The sequence below is a fragment of the Eschrichtius robustus genome, chromosome 15, assembly GCF_028021215.1.
Source record: "Eschrichtius robustus isolate mEscRob2 chromosome 15, mEscRob2.pri, whole genome shotgun sequence".
Taxonomy (NCBI): Eukaryota; Metazoa; Chordata; class Mammalia; order Artiodactyla; family Eschrichtiidae; genus Eschrichtius; species Eschrichtius robustus.
The window spans coordinates 57,929,358-57,949,020 of NC_090838.1; the positions used below are offsets into that span (position 1 = coordinate 57,929,358).

General features: G+C 34.7%; 1 protein-coding gene across 3 annotated transcripts; it reads left to right on the forward strand.

Moving 5' to 3' along the window:
- The first annotated feature begins 2,492 nt into the window (after positions 1-2,492).
- ETAA1 (ETAA1 activator of ATR kinase) lies at positions 2,493-18,141 on the forward strand. Of its 3 annotated transcripts, XM_068565103.1 has the most exons (7): positions 2,493-2,908; positions 4,000-4,128; positions 4,401-4,477; positions 7,579-7,691; positions 7,954-9,998; positions 15,435-15,589; positions 17,537-18,141. In XM_068565103.1, exons 1-6 carry the CDS (start codon positions 2,602-2,604, stop codon positions 15,560-15,562), a joined length of 2,799 nt encoding a protein of 932 aa, XP_068421204.1. In that variant the 5' UTR covers positions 2,493-2,601; the 3' UTR covers positions 15,563-15,589; positions 17,537-18,141. The 3 variants fall into 3 exon arrangements, with proteins under 3 accessions (XP_068421204.1, XP_068421203.1, XP_068421205.1); XM_068565102.1 differs by lacking the exon at positions 17,537-18,141 and having other exon boundaries at positions 15,435-15,868; XM_068565104.1 differs by lacking the exon at positions 17,537-18,141 and having other exon boundaries at positions 2,493-2,824; positions 15,435-15,868.
- Positions 18,142-19,663: the final 1,522 nt, after the last annotated feature.

Consider the following 19,663-nt stretch of genomic DNA (forward strand, 5'->3'; position numbering starts at 1 on the left):
CCATTCATTAGCCTGTGAAATTACCTAGCCCATAAAAACTAACCATCTCCACACCTTGGGGCACTCCCACTTTCTGAGATGGTCTGCATTCTGCCTAGGGAATGTGTATCTCTCTAAATAAACTTGCTTTCATTTTACTTTGGCTCTTGAATGTTTTCCTGCGCAAAGGACCCTCAGTTGGTGGCCCATCCCAGGAACTTGCTTGAGACCTGGGACATGACCTTTCTCTCCCTCCCTCTTCTCCTACAACAATGGCAAGAGAAATATTAGTAGAAAGTCAAGTGCTGAGGAAAAAGAAAATAATTATTTGATCACGATGTTTTACATAACTGCTAGAACCTCAAATTTAGGTCTAGGATTCCTGTCAGCCTGACTAAAGAATAAAAACAGAGTAAATTACAAAAAAGCAATATAAATCAGTTCTTCAGTAGAAACAAAGATTTTTCCTTACATTAAAATTTTAGAACATTTTTATTGATAAATATAACATGTATACAGGAAAGTAAACAAAATGACATGTTCAGCTCAATAAATTATCACAAAACCAGCAACTAGAACAAGACAATGAACAAAACCAACACATCAGATACTTCCCCTCCCTCTTGGCTTCTAATCATTGCCTCTTCTCCCTTCCCCAAAGTAACCATTATCCTGACTTTTATGGTAATCACTTTCTTGATTGTTCTTTATAATTTTATCACTTAAGCTTACATCCCTATACAATATAGTTTAATTTTGCCTATTGGAATTTATGTAAATGGAGTTATATAGTATTCTTGCAGAGGAAGGAGTAGGGGAGTCTGGCTTCTTTTGCTCAAGTTTATGTTTATGAGATTTTTTTCCTTGTTGTTGAAAGGAGCTGTAGTTTTTCATTTTCATTACTACGTAGCATTTTGTTGAGCAAATATAGCTCAATATATTTACCCACTCTACTGCTGAAGGGTATTGGGTTGGCTTCCAGTTTAGGGTAATTTTGAATTTACCTGCTAAAACCATTTTTATAAAATGTATCTTGATGCACAAGTCCATGAATTTCCATTGGTTATAGCCCTAGGAATGGAACTGCTTAATCAAAACCCGTTTTCCAAATTGTTGGACCAAGTCATACCCTCACCAGCAGTTCCGTGACAGTTCCCATTGATTGGGGCCTCTGGCTCTGTGTTAGCTGTGGCTGTGGTTTCATCACTGTTTTACTTACTTGATACCCACCCTTATTGTCGGTCTTTTTAATTTTAGCTATTCTGATGGGTGTAAAAGAGTATCATATTGTGGTTTTAATTTTCATTTTCCTCATTACAAATGAGGTTGAGCAAGTTTTGAGCAAACAAACTTTAGACAAGTTTATTGATCACTTTGATTTTCTTTTGCAGAGACTGCTAAAGCATTATATCTGACCCATTTTTCTTAACAGTGGTCAATCATTTCCTCAGTGATTTACATCTGTTCTTCATATATTTTATATATGGGCCCTTAATTTTGCATATTGTAAATATCTTCTCCCAATTTGTGCCTTGCCTTTCATTCTCTTTAATGTCTTTGGACAGACAGAAGTTCTTAAGTTATGAATTTAATGTAGCCACATTTATAATTATTTTCTTTATAGTTGGTGACTTTTTGTTCCATTTAAAATTCATTTTCTGTAATGAAGACAATTTATGCCACACTGTCTTAACTAACTGGTAGAGATCCAACTTTATTGTTTTTCAGGAGATCTTCAAGAGTTCCTTGGATAATTTTAGCCTTTTGCATTTCCATGTTCATTTTAAAATAAACTTGCCATATTACACACATAGATACACACACCTACTGCCATTTTGAATGGACTTGCATTGAATCTATAGATAAATTTGGGAAGAACATCATAACAATATTGAGTCTTGCAACCTATGAACATAGTATAATTCTCCATTTATCAGGTCTTCAATTTCTTTCAAAAATATTTCATAATTCTCTCTGTAGGGGTGTTGCAATCTGGTTAAATCTATTCCTAGTTAATTGATACCTTGTATGCTACTATAAATCATATATTTTTTAAAAGTCAATGTTACATTTATTATTAATCTATTGAAACATGATTGATCTTCGAATATTGACTTCATATCAGCAACTCTGTTAATTTATGAATTTAATAGCTTTTCCTACATGTTTTGATTTTCTATGCACATATCCTCCATGAAAGAAGTTTCATGCCTTCCTTCCTAATCTATACCTTGTATTTCCTCTTCTTCGAAATATTAAACCCCACAAGAACCTGAATTCGAGTAAACTCAATACAAAGATGCCAGTGGATTCTTTCCACATCGCATGCTCTCACTCAGCTATGGTGGCCAGACGGCTGTCCCTTAACAACCAGTTCCTATCCTGACGAATCCCAGCAGAGTAGAGCAGGTTCGCGATGCGGGCTTCCGAAGCGCCCGCTTGCACCCTGGCCGCCCCGCCCCTCGTCCGGACGCAGCCAATCAGAACCCGCCTCTTACGAGCGTCCCACCGGCCAAAATGGCGGCGGCCGTTGGTGTGGGGTCTCGGTTGTAGTTCCGTTGCTCTACTCCTCCCGTTGCAAAATGTGAAAGGAGAAGCGGCTGGTGGAGGGCGTCCTACGCAATGAGTCGGCGAAGGAAATATGGGGACAGCCCTGGCCTGAAGAACACGCCGCGCAAAGCGGCGGCGACTGAGGAATGCAGCTCGGTGGTCGAAACGGGGAAGAGGCGGCTGAGGTCGGCCCGCGGTTCAGGGCCCTGTGGGGCTGGAGAGAGGCCTCCCCGGCCCCTGCCGCAGCAAGAGCAGCCTCCAGTAGCCGCTTCGTGCAGTAAAAGTAACCCCGAGGGTGAGACGTGGGCAGCGGGGCCTCCCTGGGCTTCGGTGCCGCAGCTTCAGAAGCCAGCTCGTGACCGGGAAACCCCGGGTGCAGGTGGGAGTGGAGTCTGAAGTTGTGTTTTCTTTCCCTGGGCTTCTCCCTCGTGAGTCCAAACTTAACGCGACACCACTCCCCCAGGGCTTTCATCCCCGAGTGTGAGCACTGCCCCGTTAGGCGTGACAACCCACTTGTCGCTCCTGCCACAGGAATAGATTGGGGGGTTTACCTGTTGGAGGGAGGAAGGCTAATTTGTAGGCTCTCCTCCAGGCATCAACAGTGGCAGAGCGAGGAGATATAATATCTTGTGCCTTCTGCTTATTCCTACGGCAGTTATTTCCCCTTAAACTTTTTGCCCTGATCTGACTTAGAGAAGGGGCCGTGTGGAATATATAGCTATCTCTATCCTCAAAGCCTTGGTGATGTCTCAACTCGTTATGAATAAACCGGAAGTTCCTTTGTATAATGTCCCTCATAGTAGGAAACCAAGGGCCCCTGAGTATTTCATTCTGATCACTTTTTGGTGTTCAATTTTTTCTAATAAATCCTGGTAGGAATTGAAACTCATATAAGAGCTCTTTCCTAGAGCATGTTCTTAAAATACAGCTTTTTTTTTTTTTTACCTTACTTGTTTTTAGTTTGACAAAGCAATTGCAGAATAAACAAAAACAAAAAGTGATACTAGGCAAAACTTAACCAAGAAATGGCTCACTAAAGCTTTTTGAAGTAATTAGGGTAAGTTGGATAGAGTTGGCAACAGGAAGCTAAACAGAGACTTTTTCTGAAGTTTCTGTTGAAATGCTTTTGATTTTTGAAATGTATCTGAAAATTACAGGTGGTTCCCAAAACCTCTTAGTTCCAGGGGTAATGAATGGAATGACTAAGTTATACAGTATTGTACATTTATAGAGCTATTAGATTGTCTTAAAATACTTGCTATTTACAATGTCAAACTTATGAAGTACTACAGGGATTTTATGTGAAACATTTCAATTGTGGCTAAAGTAATATAATCATCTCTGGGAAAGAAATTTATAATTGGACTCTAAAAAAAATTTAGTCTAAGCTGGTATTTAACATCGGGGTATTATGAAGTAAAGTAATGCTTTAAAATGCAACAATTGTTATTTTAATCTTTTTTTATGTAGAAATGTATGAAACACCAAAGAGAATGCTGCAAATGGATTTATTGTCATCTACCTTCAGTTCTCCTAATGATCCAGATGGACAGAATGATATCTTTTGGGATCAGAATTCTCCAATGACAAAACAGTTAGGTAAGTTGTTAAAACATTTTTATCTGGGTGAATATTTGATTAATGATTAGGATTTAACTGTAGAATCTCAGTCGGGTATCCACATCAGGAACTTTTATACAGCAAATGTTTTTCGAGAATATTAAGTGATCATGTTGCTGTGATATGCGTGTAATGTCAGAATGCATAGTGATCTAAGCCATGCTAATTAAAATTGTGTTCTAAGACGTGACCACTATTTTTAAAAATTAGTTTTTTGTTTTTAATTTATAGAAATGTCTTTGTTTCTTTAGGTAAAGGAAGAAAAAAGCAGATTTACACCACAGATAGTGATGAAATCTCACATATTGTTAAGCGTATTGCTCCTCAGGTAAATATCAGTATTTTATAGTTTATTTTAAAACAGTGAAAATATGCCACTAAGTTTTTTTTTAATAGTTCATTTATGTGAAAAATATTTCATCTTATTCAATTCTCTTTTCTAAAAACAGAGCAGCAAAGATTATTTTTACCTTTTCTACCACTGGAATGCATGTTTTGAAAAAAGGACCATAATTTAAAATTGGTAATATATATTTTCCTAAGCATATATATATACTTTTTTAGAATGATGATTTTTAACTAGAGCTTTGTGTTTATTTTGTTTTTAATGTTATTTAACAATATATGGTATCATTTTCCAAGTTACTAAAAGAGTAGAATCAGACAATAAAAGTTTAAACTTCTAAGTTTTTTGTGATGGGTATTTTTTTTTCCTGTCTGTAGCACACCTTTTCCTCGTTGAAACTGCTTTTATTAATACTTGTTGGCTTATAATATCATCAAGAAACATAAAAATGGAAAAAACATTGGATTTGGAGTTAGTTCTCAGTCTGCCTCCTATGCTGGATGACCCTAAGCAAGTCACTTAAACTCTCAGAACTTTAGTTCATTCAGCCATTAAAATAGAATTATTACTTGTATTGCTCTCTTTCTTGGATTATTATGATGACTGAATTGGATAAAAATTCTATGTAAACTACAGAGCACTACAAATGCTAGGTTAAAGTTAATTATGATAGTTAACTTATTTGCTATAAAAGAACTGTATTCAAAAATTTCTTCTTTATTTCAGCTCTTGTAATGCTTGAGTGTAAGAGAAGTATAAGTTTAGGTCAACCTCTGTTCTGGACCTCTTTCCTTTCTCTTTTTCTTATTTAGCAACATTTAAATCCAGAAAACATCCAGTTTTTGCTTAGTGTTTTCTCCATAGGAAGTTTAGTATTTTTCCTTGAAATGCTCTTGGATAGTGACTATATGTTGACCATAAACAAGAGATGACACTGGCCCAAACTGTGGTTGCAAGGATCACCATCATCCAGGTGGAGGAGACAGGAAATAAAGTTTTTCTTAGCAACTATAAAACATCCAGAATTACAACTAACACAGTCAAAACAACTCTGTTGCTACTAGCTCAACATTCCATGTTTGACATGTCATAGAAATGCATTTTACATACAGTTCATTAGTTAAATAGCCTTTATACCATACACTACTTGCTTCATAAGTTAACAATAGATCTTCATTAATTGTGGGTTTCACATGAAAGAAGCATTATAAAATGTGTTTGGGCTGGCCAGCCTCAATAGTGATAAAAAGAGAGTTGAGTAAATTATTGGACTCTTTACCTAAGTGGGCTGGAAATAGTAGCTCACATAAAGAAATGGCAACAGTATGCAAGTGGTAACTTCTGTATAAGAAAAAGTACAGTGAAATTAGTTGCTTTTAAATATTACCATTTTCACCTGAGCACTTTTAAAGCACATAAATCTTTGGTAATATCAAGGTCTTCTTAAGAACTTGTCATTTTCTCAGAATGACATATTCATGTTGTTTATTTTTAGGTGAGTTACCCTCCTCAAATAATTATTTAAGTCACCTTAATAGTTCCAGAGATGACATTTTTTAAAATTTGTACTTTTAATTGGTCAGTCATTTTGCTTTCTTCAGGGATACTTTTTGTATAATGTTGTTCTGTGAAGATGGTGTATATTTTTCCATCATTTTTACAACTCTGCACAGTATACTCTAGGATATGTGCTTAGATACCTTTTACAGTACCTGGATCGTAATTATTGTAATTATGTAAGTATTGATGAGGAAATTTTAAAAATATAACATTTACAAATACTATAAAAAATATATAGGACCCATGTATATATATAACTAGATGTATAAAGTTATCATACTTTTATATTCTAAAAATGGAATGAATTTAAAATTACTTGGTAAATGGACCAAAAAAAAATCCATAATTAAATCATTAAGAATGTTATTTTTCCCTAAATTCAAGATTGTTGAAACAAAAGGGAAAATATGTATTGCGTCTAAAATCAAAATTATTGCTTTCCTTGGGTATTTTGCAAAGCTAAAATCTACTAGGTTCAACTGGACATCTAAGAAAACTGCTTGTTGATTGAGGATTTTGAAGTACCAAGTTGTAGGTATCTTTTCACCTAACTTTCTAGTGAATAAACATGAACTGGCATCTTTATGCTCAGCATTTTGCTAGATGCTGAACTATCAGGAATAGTCCTTGCCTTCAAGTAATCTATAATCTAGTGATAAGATTATTTTAATTTGTGTGATAGTTGCTTGTTTATGCTCATTCTAGGTACTATAAAAATAGAGTAGAAAATGATTAACTTGTTTAATTTATTGGTTTGGTTTGTAACTAATACACAATTTATTCTCTAATTTTATGCATGATCAACTGACTGAAGGGTATAGCAGAAAGATCCAGGACTAAAATGGCTTTTTTCTAGCCTTAATACTGTTAAACTTCTTTACCTGCTTTCTCTACTTACTTTTTGTTCTTATCCCTCATTCACAGCATCAGTTCTAACCTTGCACTTATCTCTAACTTGGTCCTGATTTAATTCTAAGTTGTCTTAATTCTACCTAAGTGTTGTCAGTTAAGGTCAACATGGATTGTCCCAACTTTAGATAAGCATTATAATGGGGATAGGGAAATTTTGGAGAATCAGGTGATACAGAAAATACTCCATATGTATCTCTCTTTATTCAAAATTCTAATGATTCCTGCTACATGGGTTATTTCTGATACTAATGTTTATTTTATGAATATCTTGTGACAACTGAAATAAGTTGTTCGGTTTTCTTTTGATAAAAACATGTGCTTTTACTATTGAATATGCATTTCCTAATTAATTAAATTCTTAAAAACAAAATTTTTTTGAAAATAAGGAATTCCCAATTCTGAGTGTTTTCATTCCCAGAAACATAAATAGATCACTTCTTGCAGCTTGTTAGTGCTGTCCTCCATCTTCTCATTGTTTTGGAGTTTGTTTAGTAGCTATCACCTTACCAGAAATTATTGCTTTAAGAAAATAATTCAGCATAATTAAAGTGGATTTTTGGTTGGTTGGTTTTGGTACTTTTACACCTCTTTTTTTTCCCCTTCTGCCAAAGGATGAGAAACCAACAACAGACTCCATGCTGGGCGTGTGGATTGGTGCAACTGCTATTCCTTGCACTCCTAGTGTAGCAAAAGGAAAATCAAGAGCAAAACTCAGCTGTGCAAAGTAAGTTCAAACTTTGCAGTTTTTCTAACATTCAGTGAAGTAAATATTTTTAATATTCTGTTTTGGTTTTGTGAATATGTCAAAATGGTTATAAATTATTTTCCTAAATTTTGACATGTAAAATTTTGACTTAAAATAATTATAATATCAGTATGTGTTAAAACTTTTGAGTTTTAACATTAAAATATGTTAAATAACAACTGAATATTTATGACTTTTAGAACTTTACTTAGTTGTAATTTTTAAAATGTTTGTTTAATAGGTTAAAATCACAAAATCAGGAGGAGGAACTTATGAAATTGGCTAAGCAATTTGATAAAAATATGGAAGAGCTAGATGTGATTCAAGAGCAAAACAAGAGAAATCATGATCTTATCCAGATGATTTCAGAAGCAGAGACTTTAAGTAATTACAGAGATAGCGTACAGACGCAGTTGCTACATGATATAGTTCCTGAAATCGATAATGCTATGATAAAGAAACCAGTGAAAGAAAACAGGATATTTGTAGTAAATGATCAAAATAGCAGTCAGAAGCCATTTGACCAAAACGCTGAAGCAGCCTTTATCGCCATTTTTGATGGTTCTACTCAGAAATGTAGTGGACGGTTAAGCCAAGATCTGTCAGATGCTTTCTTGAACACCAGTAATACTACCTTTGGAAAGAAAAACGCTTTGAAAGAGGAGAACATCATTACTAATGAAACTCTGGTCACTGAAAAACTGCCAAATAAAACCAAAGGATCACTTTCTCGTCAAGTAGATAATCCTGGAATGACAAAATCACATGTGACTTCCTGTACTAAGGAACCAGGAGCTTTTAATAAGCACATTGATACATTTACTACCAGTGATTTTGAGGATGATTGGGAAAACTTACTAAATAATGAACCTTTTGTTATGCAAAATATTGAAATGTCGGAACTTTTCCCTGCCCCTGAAACAGCCCAGATTACTGATCAAAAGGAAATTTGTACCTTTAACAGTAAAAATGGTAAAAGTAAGTCAGGAATGAATACAAGTCTAGATACCAGGTTAAGAGATTCAAAAATTTTACAACATCTTCCTTCAAAGACATGGAACAGTGAATTAACAGATGCTGCAAAATACAGATTTTCACCAAAGCCGAATGATAAACCAAATAAATTATCATCCACTGGAAATAAATTGGAGAAATCTTTTAATACAATTGTTGTTCAAGACAAAATTCAAGACTGTGCAGTTGCATCTAATCTGGCAAAAGTAAATGAAGATACTCATATTAAATTTACTTCTAATGTAAATGCTTCTGAAAAAAAGTCTACTTTGAACCCAGGATGTTCTAATGAACAAAAAAATAAGTCCATTTTTAATCAGTCTTTGAAGGCACCTACTAATGTCGAGCCTTTAGGCTCTGCAACTTTGGGCAATAAAACCAGTGTTTGTAACCCAAATCAGACTAATGCGTCAAAGCTTAGTTCTTTCTTTGATGATTGGAATGATACATCATTTACCAATGAAATTGTTAAAGCCTGTCATCACTTAGAGAATACCTGGGAAGCAGATGATGTAGATGATGATTTATTATACCAAGCATGTGATGATATTGAAAGACTAACTCAGGAACAAGACATTAGAGTGGACAGCAAGACATCAGAAAGTGTACTTGGGATCAATAATAGTTCTAAACATGGAGCCAAAAACGTGTTTACTACACCTAAACAAGGAAGTCAGTTGGTGCAGTCAAAGCATTTGAATCTGAACAGCGTTTCAGTGCAAACATCTTCATTGACAGATAGCTTACAAATAAATAAATCAATGAAGATGGAGAAAAGGGAAATTTGTGGAAATTCTCCCGGATTTTTAGGTGCCACGACAAATTTGACTATATATTCTAAGAACTCAAATTGTCAGATCAATAATCTGCATGTCTCTTGGAATAACACTGATGTTCCAAAACAAGTGAATAGTTCCAAATCGGTTCTTACAGGAAGTTCAAGTTTGAGTGTGAGTTCAGATCATATGAGTACAGAAATTGCTGCTAATAAGAAGAAATTGAGTACTCCACATCTATCGCATAGCACCGTAACAGATGAAGCTCAGAGTGACCTTAACAGAACAGTGAGATTTTCTAAGTACACGTTTATAAAGATGAAAAATTCTCAGATTCTTTCTCAGTTTAATAACAATTGTATAACAGGAAGTATTTCTGGTACCAAAATCACACAGGGTTTGCAGAAAAATAAAACTGTCAACCCATTATGTGGGAAGGCTGTTCAACAGCAGTCTTTGGTGAAATTTTCTGAATCTTTGAAACAAACTTCAAAAGGTATGTATGAAATAATTTTCTTTGAAAAGTAACCAAACTAGTTATTTGTTGTATTGAATTTGCATAACATACAAGTTAAAAAAACTGTGATGTTTAACTAGAAGTCTTAAAGTGATTCTTAAAAATAATGCTGGAATATACAAACACTGGGTGATTTATGTTTTTAAAAGACTGCATCGAATTCTTTGCCAACATTTAATACAGTGACTAGTGTATAGTAGGCGCTCGATAAGTATGTGTTGAATGTTTTCTGAATCATTTCCTGGAAAATTTTACTTATAGATTCTTGTATTATTGTGTGAAGATTCCTTGTGTTCACTAAATATCTTATTGTTTTAAAATTTGAATAATCTTACTCCTGTGTTAGCAGAATATTGAGGTGAACAATATTTGAAGATTTAGAGCATTCTAATTAAATGCCTTTGCTAGAATACCATCTGATATAAAACTGTTAGTTATGATGGTTAGAATTGTTATTTACTTACTCAGTACATCCTGTGATCTTTGATTCTTTCCAGTTCTTTTCCCCAGTTCTCCTTTCTATCAAGTTCCATTGTTTCTACCTCAAAAAATATATCTGAAAACTGTACACTTTTCTCACTGTCTCCTGCTGCCACCTTTATCCAAGCCAACGTTTCCTGACTGGACTACTACAGTTCTTTTACCTGTTCCCTGTCAATTCTAGTCTCCAAACAGCAGAATCATCTTTTAAAACAAGATAAAAAATAAAAACAAAGATGGCATTTGTCTGCTTAAAGACAACCTTCAGCCACTGTCCATCCTATTTCAAATAAATCCAGACTTTACCCTGTGATCTACAAGGCCCTGGATTATCTCTCCTTAAGCTTCCTGTCCTCTTTTTTTGCCTTACCTATTAGGCTTCAGCTATGTCAGCTGTATTTCAGTTCCTCAAACAGAATAGGTTCTTTTCTAGTTCAGGAGCTTTGACTGCTAGGCCCAGCTAACTCTGCTTCCCAGCATGTGACCCCCACCCCTCCTTTGGCTGGTGCGTTTTTTTTTTTAAATAAATTTATTTATTTATTTATTTGTGGCTGCGTTGGGTCTTCATTGTTGCACGCGGTCTTTCTCCAGTTGCGGCGAGCAGGGGCTACTTTTTGTTGTGGAGCATGGGCTTCTCATTGTGGTGGCTTCTCTTGTTGCAGAGCATGGGCTCTAGGCACGTGAGCGTCAGTAGTTGTGGTGTGTGGGCTCAGTAGTTGTGGCTTGCGGGCTCTAGAGCGCAGGCTCAGTAGTTGTGGTGCGTGGGCTTAGTTGCTCCGTGGCATGTGGGATCTTCCCGGACCAGGGCTTGAACCCATGTCCCCTGCACTGGCAGGTGGATTCTTAACCACTGCGCCACTAGGGAAGTCCAGTTGGTGCTTTTTTATCCTTAGGTTTCAGTTTCAGTATTGATATTACTATCTCACAGAAGCCTTCCTTCAACAGTCTATAAATGCTGTCCTTGTTATTTTCAGTCATCTCTCTTATTTCCTTCATTTCTTTTATCACAGTTTGCAATCAAATATTGATAACTGTCTGTCTCATCAGTGAATACCTAGGCCTACCACAGCAGCTGCCAGTTAGATGTTTAATAAATATTTGAATGAACATCATGCAATATAATGTGAAAAGTCTGTCATTCACTGACACTGTAGTAGTTTTTAAAAGGGAATATTTCTGGCATAACTACATGTGCTTCTTAATGCCCAGGGCTGTTCACCAGAAACCTAGTGCCCCCACATGCATACGCCAAATCTGCTGGCTCTTTTCTGTTTATCCTTTAAAACCCAGTGCATTTCTAACCACGCAGAGTGATTAAGATTCGCTTTCTCTGGGTTTCTCCAATACCCAGTGCTAACTTCTGTTACAGCATTTACTATGCTAGCTTGTAATGATAGATTTCCTTAATCAGTCTCCCTCACTTGGGGCTAAACATTAGGATTCTTACCTATTATGTAGATCAATGCTGCTATGGTAAGGGAGTTTTTAGTTTCTTTTAACATGATTGTTGTCTGTTTAGATGATGCTTTTGTTGGCATTATTGCTACAACTTTCCTATTTAAGTGATCCTTCCCTTTAAAAAAAATTGTAACAGTAATATGTAGTTTTATAAAAATAAAACAGTATAGATTAATTTGAAGTAAAAAGGTAAGTCCTCTATTTCTCCTTTCCTCCAACCATTCCTCAGGGAAATTATATAGTATACACTATCTGGCAACTTGGTTTTGCTTTCACTTAATCCATTGTAACTATCTTTTCCTGTTAGTACATATAGATTTGCTTTAGTCCTTTGAGTGACTACATAGTATGTCATTATATGGATGTACCATAATTTATTTAACTGTTTCTCTGTTGATGGAGGTTTAGTTTGATTGAAGTTTTTTGCATTATAAACAACAGTACAGTCCTCCAGTGAATATTCTTCTACATAAATTTACACACACTTGTGTGATTGTATGTTAATTACTGAAAATTTATGTAAGGTTCAGAATGTTTTAAATTTTGATGGATATCTCCAAATCGTCCCCCCAATCGCATCAATTTATATTCTTATCAACACTGACAATGAATACTTCTCTACATTGTCACCGAAACTAGAAACGTTGAAGCTTTAAAATTGTTGTCAGTCTATAATAGTCTAAACATTTAAGTTTATGTTTAAATAAGTGTAATTAATTGAAGCATGTTTCCAACATGAATTTATTTACTTATAGTTGTAATTCCATTAAAAACTAAATCTCTCTGGAATATTTGAGTTTTTCCAAAACTCCTGTCTTATCTGCATTTTTTTATGGATGGATAATCTGCCTTTCAGTTTACTTTACAATTTTTCTGTTAAGTTTATTGATAGTGCCTGATATTCTAATTAATATTAACGTTGTTGATATTTTCTGTTGTTTCTATTTCCTCTTACTTTGGTATAGCAAGCTGCTCTCCAGGAAATATCTTTGAAACAAAACCCTTCTAACCACCTCATTGCTTTAAGCTAGGTTTGGCTAACTGTGGCCTGTCCAAATCCAGCCTGTATAGCCTGTTTTTGTACAGCCAGCATACTAAGATGAGTTTCACATTTTATTTGTTTATTTATTTTTGGCCGCATTGGTTCTTCATTGCTGCGAGCGGGCTTTCTCTAGTTGTGGCGAGCAGGGGCTACTCTAAGTTGCGGTGCGTGGGCTTCTCATTGCGATTGGCTTCTGTTATTGCAGAGCACGGGCTCTAGACGTGCGGGCTTCAGTAGTTGCAGGACGCAGGCTCAGTAGTTGCGGCACACGGGCTCTAGGGCACGTGGGCTTCAGTACTTGTGGCGCGTGGGTTCAGTAGTTGGGGCTCGCAGGCTCTAGAGCGTAGTCTCAGTAGTTGTGGCGCATGGGCTTAGTTGCTCCGCAGCATGTGGGATCTTCCCGGACCAGGGATTGAACCCATGTTCGTTGCATTGGCAAGCGGATTCTTAACCACTGCACCACCAGGGAAGTCCCACTTTCACATTTTAAGTGGTTGAAAAAAATCAAAAGAAGAATAATACTTCATGACTTTCGAAAACTATATGGAATTCATACTTCATTGTCCATAAACAAAGTTTTATTTGAACACAGCCACATCATTTACTTATATGTATCGTCCATTGCTGTTTTCATGCTACAAGGACAGAACTGAACAGTTGCAACAAGAAATCACATGCCTCTTAAAGGTTAACATACTTTCTGGCCTTTTACAGAAGAAAAAAGTTTTCTGACCCCTGCTTTGGGATTAAGATTAAAAAGAGCCACTCTTGCTTTGTACCTCGCAATAGTTTGAGACCTTGCTATGTGTTTTTATTGCAGATTGTGTTAAAGGAACTGCTGATGGGAGAAATGAATGACTCTGTTGAAATCAAATTTGCCTAATGAGACTTTATTAATATCACAAAACCAGCTGTAAGGCCAGTTTTAGGGAGCTATGTTCTTTTCTGCCATCATGGATTATTAACCTATTTTCCTTCCAAATTTATGGTCAACTAATGTAAATTGTGTGTGTGTATTCTGAGTTTCTTGTGTTTCTCAGCTTTCAGGCTAAAATAATAGATAAATTAGTCAAGCAAATTTTAAAGTACATTTGAGTATTATTCTCTAAGAAAAAATAGGTACAGTCTGTGAGATAATTGATTTAGAAAATAAAAGGCAACAGAATCATCCAGGGAGTTTGAGATATATGTCTCTTACCCTGAACACCTTCTATCATTTCTGATTATACTGAGGAAGGAAGGGGAGACAGATGGTATATTTTGAGTAAATATATACCTTAGTTAACAAGAGAAATGTCATAACAACTAAGTTCTGAACCTCTGTCTAGATGTCAGTGTAAATAATATTTCTCTGCTGACAGTGCTGCAAATTCTTATTTACTTCTCTGAAAGGTAGATTTTACAACATAAACAGTTTTACCAATACACGGTCACTTAAATATGTATTAGGATGATGGGCTTGATTTTAAAACATTATTTAAATGAGAAAATAGGTTTGATAATTTTAAAGTTTGATTTTTATAGCATTACATAGATAATCTAATATTTTAGCCCAGTGTGACTTAACTGTGGAATTAATTTTATTAGAACTCAGAATTTTGGTAGAGGCAGAATTGGATGTGTTATTAAAATAGAACTTTCTCATTTTCATTTATCTAATTTAAAACATTGTTTATTTTATAGTAGGCTTATCTGAAGTATACACTAAAGTGTGTTGCATAAGAATATATCAGAATGATTCATATTTTATATATTAAAAGACATTCATATTGAAAATTTTATTCAGATATCCTGCTTCTTGAAATAGTTTTCCAATGTTTGTAGAAAATATATCTTCCGAATAAAAATATAATATCTGACAGTGAGTTACATGTTTATTGACATGATAGATTTCACTCTATTACTCCAAAATATTTTTCCTGGATAGCTGAAATGAAAATCTTGGAGTTCTATAGAGGAAAAAAAGTAGGAGTAGGAATATTAACATAGGATATCTTATAGTAAAAATATACTCTTTGAGGTGTTGGTACCTAATTTAATGCATTATATTTTGACTACTTTTCTGTTACAATTTATATAACATTTAAAATTCCAATTTGTTTTTAAAATATATTAATTTATTGGTTATATAAATTAGATGTCATTGTTTACAAAAATTATTTGCTGGGTAGTCAAAATGTACAGGTTTTAATCAAATGGATTTTATCTCACTGTGAAAAGAGTGCATCAAACAGATTGATCAGTGCTTGATTTTATTTTGGCCTAGAGCCTTGTACTGTACTGTATCTGTACTTGTAGTCTTATATTTAGTAAAGTATAGTTTAATAACGAAACCAATGTAGCAAATCTGGGTAATAAAAAAGTAAAAATTAAAACTTATTCAGAACAACTATATAGTCTGTAAAGCTAATATCTATATTTGGTTTCATTTTTAGAGGAAGAAGAGAAAAATAGAAAGTATTCTCCTGAAGAAATTCAGAGAAAAAGACAAGAAGCACTGGTTCGAAGAATGGCCAAAGCACAGGCATCATCTGTAAAGAAAGACAGCTCCCACTTAACTTGATTTCTTTAATGAAATGTTACTTCGGAGGTAACAAAGACAGTTGATAACTATCTATGATAGGAAATATTTTTTCTTGATTTCTCTATGAGAAATTTAATGCTGAGTTATAAAGCATGGACTTCTACTTTATTTAATAAATCAGTGTTTACAATGGTCAATGAAACCTTTCCTTGGAGATGTATGTGAAAGTAATTGCATGTAAGTTTTGGAAATTCAGGAAAGTTAGCAATTATGTAGTAGAATCATACAGAGGAAACTAGTTTTATTTTTAAATACTGTGATTGCAGAGGATCATCAAAAAATAGATAATCCACTTAATTTTTATTGTAATAAGTCTTCCTAATACAAAGCTTCAACTTACTAATAGAGACTATTTCTTCATAGCTTTATTTTCAATAACTGTTCCTTAAGGTTTTTATACGTTTCTGAATTTTAATTAATACTTCCATATTCTTAGGAACATGTTTGGTAGGAAATAAAGGACTTCATAAGAAAATTACTATTTTCAATTCCTAGTTTGTAATAGATGTGAATTTAAAATTTTCTAAAATGTAGTACATTTTGGAAACTTCCCACCATTTTTGGGGAAAATGCTGATTTAAGAAGTTTAGTTTTGAAAGAAGAATGTGGATTAGCTATATAAGTAGTGTACCATCAGTAACATTTAGAACTGTCAGAAACTTTAGATATCATCTGGTCCAGCTTCTTCACTGTATAGGTGAGAAATGAATACTGTTATTCCAAAAGTCAGAAGGCAAGTTGGAGCTGTGCTAGGATTAGAATGATGTCTTTCATTCTAGTGGATACCTAGGCAAATGGTACCATTTGCTTCAGAGTATTAATTAGTACCTAAAATAACTTGTTTGTGGGCGCATTAATTATTTTATAGTATAAAACTTAAAAAAGTAACTAAAATACATTAAGCGACTGATAATAATGCTTATTGTTTCTTGTATTAAATTAACCATTCCAGGATATAAAAAATGAGAATCTTTTTTCAATTTTCCTATAACTATGTAATTTTCCCTTGATTAATTTACTGACTTTGCTAATTTGTTCTTCTCTGTTACTCTCTTTTTAATTTTTGCTTGTTTGGAATTTGCAAAGCCAGAAGTAAAAATCTTAGCTGAGGGCATAAGGACGGTAAGAAAGCTTTATTTATCCCAAATGGCTTTAGGAGACCTGACGAAACTTATAAATGTGAAACACCTATGAGGGTGTTCACCACTATTCAGGTATCTTAGAGCTATGATAATATCAAAGTAATTAAATGCATTTTAAGGTATTGCTTTATAGAGATACATAATTTTGAAAATTGTATTTTCATATAAACAGTGGAGTAACACATTCTAGTTAATGTTTATTATTTGCCTAAGAATATATAAAAAAGTATCTAAATAAATATAGGTAGTTTTTCTATGTAAGAAAATGAAGAGCTGAGAATCTATTTATCTTTTTCTAAACTGGCTTCACTGTGTTCTTACTACTCTTTGGATATCTCTACTTTTGCTTAAGCTCCCCCCTGCCTACCACTTGATCTCTCTAGAATGGCTTTAGCCTATTCTGTCCAATCATTAAGACTTAGCCCAATAAATTTCAGTTGCTGTGACAATTGTACCCGACCATCCTTACTGGAATTGATTTCTTTTCTCTTATCACTGTGGTACTTATGTCTTATATCTTTTGTTGGACAATTCTATAATGCCTTATATGTTATTCAGTTGTATATGTATTCTAGTAATATTTCTAAAAGTTCTTTGTTTGAATCTCTTCCATAATTTTGTCATATTCTCAATACAGCCTATGCTACTATTTACTTAACAGTTTTCTTTAAAGTGACCCCTTTTCTCTTTAAAGGCTGACTTATAGTACTTAGGGATGGGGGTGGAAGAGTGGCCCAGCAAATCTGAGCCTGAACACGCTCTTCACAGTTGCCTTTTCTATCCTGATTCCTTTTCTTTTTTTTTTTTTTAGATTCTCAGAATTTATTCATAACTGAAAGTATGTACCTTTTGACCAACATCGGTGGGTTGATTTTAATTGACACCTAGGACAACAGGTTGTTCTAACTGAGAATTCCCACGGCAAGGACAGTGAGCTAGCATTTGTTCGGAAAGGCCTCACTCTGGCTGTTCATCTATATTATCTCTGATCTACACTTGAGGCTTTGCTAATTTGTATAATGAACATTTAAAATGTCTTTTCAGTTGCAAAATTAGTGCTTGTTATTAGCTTGTGAATGTTAAAAGTGGGCTTTCAATGGTCAGATTACTGGGGTTCAGGATATATACACCAACTGAACTATTTAGGGAAATCCCTGCACTGGCATGGATTAAACTGCAGCCAGCCTATCCTGAGGGATGGCTCAGACAGACATGTATTTACACCTCTGTGTCATAGAGTAAGTACATATCCTTAATGTCATTAGATAATGCCAAGCTGTTTCCTATAAATGTGCACCTTTTACAGTTCCATCACTCTTTAAAATGCTTGACAATCTGTTGGCTGTGTACTAACATCTTATTGTGGTTTTAATTGGCAATTTCCCTACTACTAGTAAAATAGAGCCCTTTTTCATATGTTTATATACCATCTGAATTTGCTCAATTATGAGTTGCTTGTATAGACACTTTTCTGTTGGGTTGCCCGTTTTTGTTTTTTGTTTTTTGTTTTTTTCACACACACACACTGTATTTTTACAAGAAATAAATAAACTGACACCAAGCATTGTAAATGGATGACCACAACAAAAGCAACAATGATTGCAATTACCAAACACTAAACACACTCATACTATGTCATAATATTGACATTCAGTCCAGTAATCCACCACTGTAACAGCTCCTTTACTTTGCAGTGAAAATTGATTTGTATATTTTTTGCCTCTGAGTCCTTGTGGAATTTTTTTTTTTTTTTTTTTTATTCAAACAGAAAGTCACAAAAATTATAATCATCCTCATCAGGTCACTCAGTCCCATGTAATTAATTTTTTTTCATCTTGATCTTTTGTTAGCACTTTTATGAATTCATCAGTTTTCCATTAGAGTTCTGAAAATGCTTATTCATTCAGTTCAGCAGTATAGTCAGTTACCAGAAACCTGTACTTGTCAGAGTCTTTTCCATGAATTCCTTGAAGATGAAACCCTTTTATAGGAACATTTTTGCGAAAGCATCAGAGTACACCCAGAACTGTCTGTAAATGACAAAAGACTTAAAAACGACCACGGCTAAAGGTTTGATGCAAGTTCATAATAATGCAATTGACAAGGAAATATAGTTATTTCTGGGATATACATTTTAAAGTAATAACTAGAATTATGACTTATAACATTATACCAGAACATATAAGATTTTTAGAAATTTCATGTAATGTCTGAAACATTTATATTAACATATTTCCATACAACTAACCCAAAGAAAGTTTAGTATTAGTTGTTTCTTTTGTTTGTTTGTGTTTTTTATACTGCAGGTTCTTATTAGTCATCAATTTTATACACATCAGTGTATACGTGTCAATCCCAATCGCCCAATTCAGCACACCACCATCCCCACCCCACCGCAGTTTTCCCCCCTTGGTGGCCATACATTTGTTCTCTACATCTGTGTCTCAACTTCTGCCCTGCAAACCGGTTCATCTGTACCATTTTTCTAGGTTCCACATACATGCGTTAATATACGATATTTGTTTTTCTCTTTCTGACTTAATTCACTCTGTATGACAGTCTCTAGATCCATCCACATCTCAACAAATGACTCAGTTTCGTTCCTTTTTATGGCTGAGTAATATTCCATTGTATATATGTACCACATCTTCTTTATCCATTCATCTGTCGATGGGCATTTAGGTTGCTTCCATGACCTGGCTATTGTAAATAGTGCTGCAGTGAACATCGGGGTGCATGTGTCTTTTTTTTTAAAGATTTATTGATTTATTGATCGATTGATTGATTGCTATGTTGGGTCTTCGTTTCTGTGCTAGGGCTTTCTCTAGTTGAGGCAAGCGGGGGCCACTCTTCATCGCGGTGCGCGGGCCTCTCACTATCGTGGCCTCTCTTGTTGCGGAGCACAGGCTCCAGACGCGCAGGCTCAGTAGTTGTGGCT